Source organism: Protobothrops mucrosquamatus, unplaced genomic scaffold, assembly GCF_001527695.2.
Source record: "Protobothrops mucrosquamatus isolate PMUCROS unplaced genomic scaffold, P.Mucros_1.0 scaffold_134, whole genome shotgun sequence".
Taxonomy (NCBI): domain Eukaryota; kingdom Metazoa; phylum Chordata; class Lepidosauria; order Squamata; family Viperidae; genus Protobothrops; species Protobothrops mucrosquamatus.
In genome coordinates, this window is record NW_015386210.1 from 757,925 (window position 1) to 766,734 (window position 8,810).

The window sequence follows — 8,810 nt, forward strand, 5'->3', positions numbered from 1 at the left end:
ATGGAGAAGATGGATTGTTTATATTCAAAAGAAGCATAGAGTGGTAGAATATAATTTAGGTTTTTAGATTTTCTTATTTTGTTTACTCTTTCTATCTGTTCATGTAGATTAAGATATTTTGTGGAGTTAGAGACATTAGTATTTGTTTACTTTTATATGAATATTATCCTGGGATTAGGTTTGGGAAGTCTGGGGGGGGTGGGTTTTTTTTATTTGTTATTGTGTTTACTTATGCTATGATTGTTTTTTATGATGGAAAATAATAAAATTTCTTTGGAAAAAAAAATGATAGTTTAAAATCTCATGTTTATATATTGATTTGATTTTTATAACCACCCATGCCACACAAGTGACTTTGCATTGCTTACAAAGATTAAAACACAGAAGACCTAACACTTGATAGCTGCCCAAGCCCAAGATTAAGCAATAACCCTGCTCACTGAAACAACAGATTGATAACAAAAGAGCTCTGAATCAAATGCCTGGGGTAAAGGCGGAGTTTTCAGTGCTTTGTGAAGAACTGTAAAAGAGAGAAGGCCCTCCAAATCTCCAGGGGGATACTGTCCATAGGGCAAGCTCAGACTTGTTGGGAGTCGGGCAGCATATGACGTTGACTTACAACCACAGTTGAACCCAGAATCTTAGCTGTAAATCATTGCAGATGTTGTTGCCCTTGTGATTCTCTGCAATCCCTCCTCTCTCCATTGTGATCGATAAGCAAACAAAGCAAAATAGTTGGCTATCAAAGACAGATAGAGAGCTCCCCTCTGTACACAGAAGAGTTGGCCTGGAGAAAAGAAGCTTATATCTTTATGATCCAAGTTTTTTTTTTTATCTCCAGCCCAGTGCCAGAGTTCCTCCTCTCTGTGTGCTCTGCAGACTCCAGTGCTGGATTGAAGAAACTCTACTGCCAGAGTTCACTTATTTCCAAACACCATCGCCATCATGCCAGTATCATTGCGAAAAACTTAGTTGCTACTAATCTTTGCTGCTTTGCACAGTTTTACAAGCTGTGTGTGCCTGGAGTAGTTGGCTGTGGTGTGGGACTTGAGGCGGTATTTCTGCCAACTGAAGGATGAAGAAAACAAGATGATAGCGAGGAGGAGCTCTAGGCCTTCAGTATTACTTAGTATCAAGTCAAGGAAATTTATGATGTCAGGAACACAAATTGAGAATTTTTGGGAAAAGCACATTTGACCTAATTTGTCTCCCATATTGAAGTAAATATCTCCTATTATTTTTACTTTTGGCCTATCAATAACTGAACAGAACAGCACATATTCTTACAGTAATTAAAAATTTTGTAGCTATATATCTTGCCCAATTTGATTTGATTTTAGATGACTAAATAAGTTACACAGAAGCAGTCAAGAAAATATTTTAGTAGAGTAATATAAAATGGAAACATATCTATTCAATATGTCTGTGATTCTGTGTTTATTTTACAGGATACTTCAGCACTTCAATACAACCACTGAAGATTATACTGTCATTTTTACTTCAGGAAGCACTGCTTCATTCAAACTCATTGCAGAAGCTTTTCCTTGGATGCCTGAAAACTTGGGGGAACCTGGCAGCCGATTTTGCTATCTTACTGATAACCATACATCTGTGGTGGGCATGAGAATGATCACTACTGCAAAAAATGTTGTATTTGTTCCAGTAAAACCAAAGGATATGTTATCAGGAGCAAATATTGTGAAAGAGAAAGACAATAATTGCAGTACACCACATCTCTTCTGTTATCCTGCTCAGAGTAATTTTTCAGGAGTCAAATACCCACTTGCATGGATAGAAGAGATACAGTGTGGAAAACTCTGTCCCAATCAGATCCATGGGAAGTGGTTTGTGCTTTTGGATGCAGCATCTTACACCAGCACTTCTCCCTTAGATTTAAGCATTCATCAAGCAGACTTCATTCCTTTATCATTCTATAAGATATTTGGATTCCCCACTGGCATAGGTGCATTACTAGTAAAAAATGAAATTGCTTCTTGCTTGAGGAAAACCTTTTTTGGAGGAGGAACTGCTGCTGCCTATTTGGCAGAAGAGGATTTTTATTCACCAAGACAATCAGTGGCTGAAAGGTAATGTTATAAAATAAAGTTAGTCCTTGACATACAACAATTCATTTGATGAAATTACAAGGACACTGAAAAAAGTAAATTATGACCATTTTTCACACAACCATTGCAGCATCCCCATGGTCACATGATCAAAATTCAGATGCTTGCCAACTGACTCTTTTATGACAGTTGTGTACCGACAAGCAGTCAGTGGAAAAACTAGATTCATTTAACAACTATTACTAACTTAACAACTGCAGTGATTCACTTAACAATTGTGGCAAGAAAAATCATTAAATGAGGCTAAATTCACTTAACAAATCTCTTACTTAGCAACAGAACCTTTTGGCTCAATTGTGGTCATAAATCGAGGATTATCTTGCATCATCTTTAAATGTTCTTATCTTACTTGGGTACCCAGTGACTGGCTCAATTTAGATACCAAATCTGATCTAAAAGCCATAGTCCAAAGAACAAAGAATACAGTAGTTCTCACCTCTCTATTTATTAAAAAATAGAATTATAAAATGCACGGTTGGAAATTATTTTAATGATCATCTGTTTGGCAAGTCTTGCATAGATTATATGAACTCCGTTTTTAACAAAATGAATTGGTAAATCACATGTATATGTATATATGGGTAATAATGCTTTAATATGTTTTTCATTAATTCTTTTTTATGAATTTGAGAAATCAACTTATTTTGTCAATGTATAGGGTTGCCTGGTTAAAAGAACTCTGAGCTGCTTACAATAACTTCAAAACCAGATAAATCATGAAACAATTCATGTTTTAATTAGCAACTGAGGACAATTACTCTACTTCTTAAAACATCTCAGAGTTGGACTTCCTCAGATCCTTGTCCTAACATTTGTCAGGTCTTCAGTATTTTTGAAAGGCAGAAGCAGAGTTGTCTGGATTTTAGGGGTTAACCTAGTCCACAGGGTAGTGTTGGTAGAGAAGCACACTTCTTGAGTCCCATCAGATCACATTGCTTGATTAAAAAAAAGACCTGCAGCATGCACAAAACCTCTGTGAGATCTAGTAAGATGAGCAGAATTAATAGACAGTTTCATTTAACATTTATATATTTTTAGTTAGTATCCTAATAAATACAACAGATGGAAACAAGTTTTTTGTAGTTTAATATTTTGCTTGTTTGTTCTTTATACAGGTTTGAGGATGGGACAGTTTCATTTCTTGATATTATTGCAGTGAAGCACGGATTTGATGTTTTGGAAAAAATAACAGGTAGGATTGTGCTTCTCAGTAGAAATGTAGTCCATAGCATGCAGCCTAATCTGGCCAATCAATGTCTTATCACAGCCCACATTAATTTAAAATCTAGTAGTGAAATACTTGAACACACCAGTTTTTAGATCACTTTTTAAAACATATCCTGGCACCTACTAATGAGACACTTTACTATCATTGGAAGAAATGGGCATGCCTTTTAATTGCTAAAGGGTTCCTTTCTGCTTCTTTTGATACCTCTGAGTATAGTTTTCAGCTAGCTCAAATAATACCACTAGAAACAAAAGCATTGGTGAAAAAAAGTTGAAGCTCTGCCTCTGATTTCTTATCTTTGTTAAGGCAAATATGTTGATTTTCCTTATCAAGAGGTTGATTTAGGCTCCTTCATAGAATTTAACTTCCAGACCCCTTATGGTTGCTCTCCTCTGTACTCTTTGTAGGCCCTCAACATCTTTTTTGGTCTATTGTAACCAGAATTGGATGCAATATTCCAAATGTAGTCTTACCAATTTAGTATAGAGTAGTGGTTCTCAACCTTTTTAATGCCGCGACCCCAACCGGTCGTAAGTTGAGGACTAAACCGGTCGTAAGTCGAGGACTAAACCGGTCGTAAGTCGAGGACTACCCAACCGGTCGTAAGTCGAGGACTTTCCCTGCCCGGGAGCGCCACACATGTGTGGTTCCGCCCCCTGCGCCGGCCGAGGCGTAGCTGGCAAGCGGCAGAGACAGAGCAGGCCGACCACCAGCTGGCCCAGCCCAAGGGAGGTAAGGCACCCGCCGGAAAAGGGGAAAAAATGGTGGACAAAAAAAATGGCGGACAGCCTTGCTTGGCGACCCCCGTGAAATGGTCGATCGACCCCAAATGGGGTCCCGACCCACAGGTTGAGAACCACTGGTATAGAGCAATACTATCACTTCTCTTGATCTTGACACTTTCCGTCTGTTGATGCAGCCCAGGACTGTGTTGGCTTTCTGATTTATACTTAACTGGTGGTTCACCAGGACACTCATTCATTCATTCATTCATTCATTCATTCATTCATTCATTCATTCATTCATTCATTCTTTATTTATTTATTTACTTATTTATTTATTTGAATACAATAACTTTTATAGAGTAAAAGTATAAAGAATAAAGATAAGAAAAAGAAAATATAGAATTATGACTTTCATACTTTCTATTGAGTAATTACCAATTTTGGTACCATCTTTCTCTTTTTTTCCTTTGCAAAACCCTTCCCTTTTTAATTCATTTTAGTTCCCAAATCTGTAAATCATCAATTCAATGTTTTTTCTTTCAACAAAAAGCCTATACAAAATTTCCAGTCTTTCAAAACGGTCTTAATCTTTTTTTTTTCCCCTGACCAAACTGGTCAGCTTTGCTATTTCGGTAAATCCTGTTAAGTTTATAATCCAGACTTCCATTGTGAGTATTTCATTATTTTTTCATCTTTGCTCATAGAGTAATTGTCAAGCCCCGTGGGCTTGACATTCAAGGGGGGGGGGAACCGAAAGCAGCAGCTCACCGCCGAACAGCTGGGAGGTCTGCCAAACAGCTGGGAGGCCTGCCAAACAGCTGGGAGGTTGCCGAACAGCCGGGAGGCCAGTTGGGCCTTTTCCAGGCCACTGATCAGCTGGCGGTCCTGTACGGCCTCCGCACTGCCGGCAGCCGTCCGTAGCACTTCCGGACGTCTGGGAGGTCTCTGATTGGCTGAGGGCTGCGAGGCGAAGGTCGGGTCCACCTCGGGTTTTTTTGCCAGCCCTAGGTTCAGGGTGGCTCCCTAGGTCAGAGGCTCTGATCTGGGAGGACCGGCAGATCAAACATGGCCTCTGTGGGAAGGCAGGTTGGTAATGGACGCAGGCAGTGGTGGGGTCCGTGGACCAATGCTCCGTATCTGTTGGGGGATACTCTATGGGGATTGGGGATGCCTGGGGGCCCATGGGGTCCGGGGATGGTGTGGGATCTGCCACCGCTACCAGCAACGACTGGCAATGTTCCTCAGCCAGGTCATAAACCATCTGGACCTGTACGCCCGCTTCTACCCATCCCAGTGGGCTATGGTAGTAGCAATAACAGCGGAATTGCAGGGTGAAGCAGCGGAATGGGCGGCGGACCTTTACAGTGACCACACCAGGGAGCTAGCTGACACCGGTCTGTTCTTGGAGACTCTGCGGTCCCGGTTTGAGGACATCTCCCAGGTTCAGCGGGCCGAGGTGGAGATCCTGATGCTGAAGCAGTGAGGCCGGCCTGCGACAGAATACGTTTGGGAATTCAGGCGGATGGCTGGTAGACTGTGCTCCTGGCCAGAACGTCTGTTGGTTCACCAGTTCTGAGCCGGCCAGGGTGTCCCAAGTTGGCTCCAGGAATGGTTCCATGTGGTGGTAGACCTGGATGCAGGGCTGCAGGAGTTCTGAAAGAAGGGGGAGGATCTGGCGGTACCACGTAGGTGTGTAGAGAAACCAAGGGACGAAGGACGCAAAACCCAGGTTCCGGGTTCGGGTTCCTCTGGGCCTCCTCGGCCATCATTCAAGTGTTTCCAGTGCAACCAGCCAGGACATCGGGCAGCGGAGTGTCCTGTCTCCGTTCCACAGGGAACCCCTCCAACCCCTGGGAAGGGTGGACCCACACCCAAGAAGACACCGGAGAGGTTGAGGGCAGTGCATTAATTGGAAGAGACCACCCCCGATGGAGGCCTCAGGAGGAGGAGGAGGCAATGACAGCCACCAGATACCAGCTGGTGGCATACGACAGTGAGGATGAGTCAGTGGAAAATCCTATGGTGAGTGAGCCAGTATGCCCATTTGCTGTCCCCATCATACTGACGAGTCCACAGACAGGGCGTCGGGGGGAATATAGGGCCCTAATTGATTCCGGCTGCACCCGCTGCCTGATTAGTAAGAGAATGGTGGCTGAGACCGGGATTGGGGTGCAACAGCTGGTCAACCCTATTAAATTCAAACAGGTGGATGGATCCCTTCTGGGGGGGCGGCTACCCTTGTAACGGAGCCTGTCAGACTAGAGATGGGGGCCCATTGGGAGGTCCTCCGGTTTATCATTCCTACCATGACCGAGGCCGTGATCCTAGGACTGGCGTGGTTGGACAAGTGGGGGCCTACAATTTGGTGGGAAGGGGGATACTGAAAATTGCAGATTGGGATCAGTCCCCAGCCACCAGACCAGGAACCGGACAAAGGAGGTGGAGAAGGGAGTAGGGTGGCAATCGCAAGTCAAGAGAGCACCAGGGGGGAAAACCCCTTTCCAGCTGTGTATGCCGACCTCGCTGAAGTCTTCAGCGAGCAGGAGTGTGACGTCATGCCTCCTCACCGGCCAACCGACTGCACAATAGATATCATGCCAGGCGCCAAAGTGCCCAAAGCCCAGATGTATGCGATGACACCCAGGGAGATGGAGGAGTTGCATCAATATATTGATCGGAACCTAGCAAGGGGCTTTATCCAGCTGGCCTGTTCATGGATAGCAGCTCCCATTCTGTTCAAAGAGAAGAAAGACAGCTCCTTGAGGTTGTGTGTTAACTTTCGTGGCATCAACGGGGTTTGTGTGGAGAACACGTACCCCCTGCCGCTCATGAAAGACCTGTTAGCCCATCTGGCGAAGGGAAAGGTATTCACCAAGCTGGACTTATGGAAGGAGTATTATAGGGTCCACATCAAATGAGGGGATGAGTGGAAGACGGCCTTCAATTGCCCCCTTGGTAGCTACCAGTTCAGGGTGATGCCGTTTGGGTTGCAGGGCCCCCCGCAGTGTTTATGCAGCTCATCAACGAGGTACTGCACAAACACCTGTACCGTGGGGTGCTGGTATATCTGAACGACATCTTAACATACACCGCCACCATGGAGGAACACATCCGATTGGAGAAACTGTTGAAAGCACATTTGTTTGTAAAACTCTCTAAGTGCGACTTCCACCAAACCCAGCAGCACTATCTGGGCTACAGAATATTGGGGGCAGGGGTGGAAATGGACCCTAACAAGCGCCACAGACCCGCCATCCACTGCAGAGCTTCCTGGGATTTGCCAACTTTTATAGGCAGTTCATCCCCTCGTTTACAGTGGTAGCTCTACCCCTGACAGACCTGCTCCACACACGACAAACTGCGACGAAGCCACGGCCTGGTCAGCCACTAGCGTGGACCATGGCATGCCAAAAGGCCTTTGAGGACCTAAAGGTCCTGTTTGCAAGGGAGCCGGTCTTTCTCCACCCAAATCCCGACATGCCATTCGTGGTACAGGCTGACGCCAGTGACATTGTGGTGGGAGCAGTGTTACTGCAAAAGAACGTTATAGCCCTGTGCCTATAAAGGTATTTGTGAACATAACTCAAATAAGCAGGGGATTGTGATCCGAGATGAAGAATTAGATTTCAACAGGGAGAAGTGTGAATCAGGAGTTACACATCAGTCATGCAAGAACAGAAAGGCATCCAAAAAGAGAAGCTACCTTCTGGCTGGTGATTCAATTATAAGGGGTGTAAATTTAGGAAAGGACACAGAGGCTTCAAAAGAGGTCAGGTGTCTTCCAGGTGCTACTGCCAGTAGGGACAAGAAGCGTATTTCTAAAATAATCAAGAATAGCAGCAAGGACTGTGATGTGGAAGCTATCGTACATCTTGGCACTAACGATCTGTCCCAAAAAGATGTACTCTCTGTGCAGAATGATTTCCAGAGCTTGGGGAAGGAACTTAGCAGAATAGGCTGTAGACTTACTTTCTCAGAGGTTTTACCAGTGTATAAGGAGCAAAATGGAAAAGGCCAGCGCATAGCACAATTCAATATGTGGCTAAAGGAGTGGTGTAAAGGAGAAGGCTATGGATATATTAGTCACAATGTCTGTAGCTGGTCCAATGAAAAGATGGACAAAAGAGATGGTTTGCATCCATCAAAGAAAGGGACTGAGTTACTTGGCTATAAATTCACAAATTTTCTGGGGGAAAATTTAAACTAAACAGCAGGGACAGTGAGTTAATTGATACAGAACAACCCTGTCCCCGGAAATCTAAAAATTATAGGGCTATCAGTGCATGTAACATAGATGTGTGTGTGGACAAGAATACCAACCCTGCTGTCAAGCAAAATCAAGCCTCTAATAGCAAGTGCCACACAAAGTGCACTAACCAAATAGGTGGTAAGACAATAGGGGAACTCAGGCACCACACAGGTTATGTAGAAAGTAAACACAGGGCCAGTCATAAAGGACTCAAATGTCTATACACCAATGTACAGAGTATGAAAGCAAACAGGGTGAACTAGAAATTCAGGTTAATGAGGGCAGATATGATATTGTTGCCATTACGGAAACATGGTGGGATGAAACCCACACATGGAACACACAGCTAGAGGGATTTAAATTATTTAAAATGAACAGACCAAATAAAAGAGGAGGTGGAGTTGCTCTCTATATAAGAAATAACAGAAATAGAGCACAACAATGATAAAAACTTTCTTGAATGCATTTGGGTCAATATAAAA

At 43.6% G+C, this 8,810-nt stretch overlaps 1 protein-coding gene across 1 annotated transcript in view; it reads left to right on the forward strand.

Moving 5' to 3' along the window:
* The window catches only part of MOCOS (molybdenum cofactor sulfurase), a 197,094-nt gene that overhangs the window by 37,058 nt on the left and 151,226 nt on the right, over positions 1-8,810 (forward strand). The window contains exons 4-5 of the mRNA XM_015818230.1: positions 1,449-2,087; positions 3,242-3,318. Of these exons, the coding sequence (XP_015673716.1) occupies positions 1,449-2,087; positions 3,242-3,318 (716 nt within the window). The remainder of the gene's footprint in view (positions 1-1,448; positions 2,088-3,241; positions 3,319-8,810) is intronic.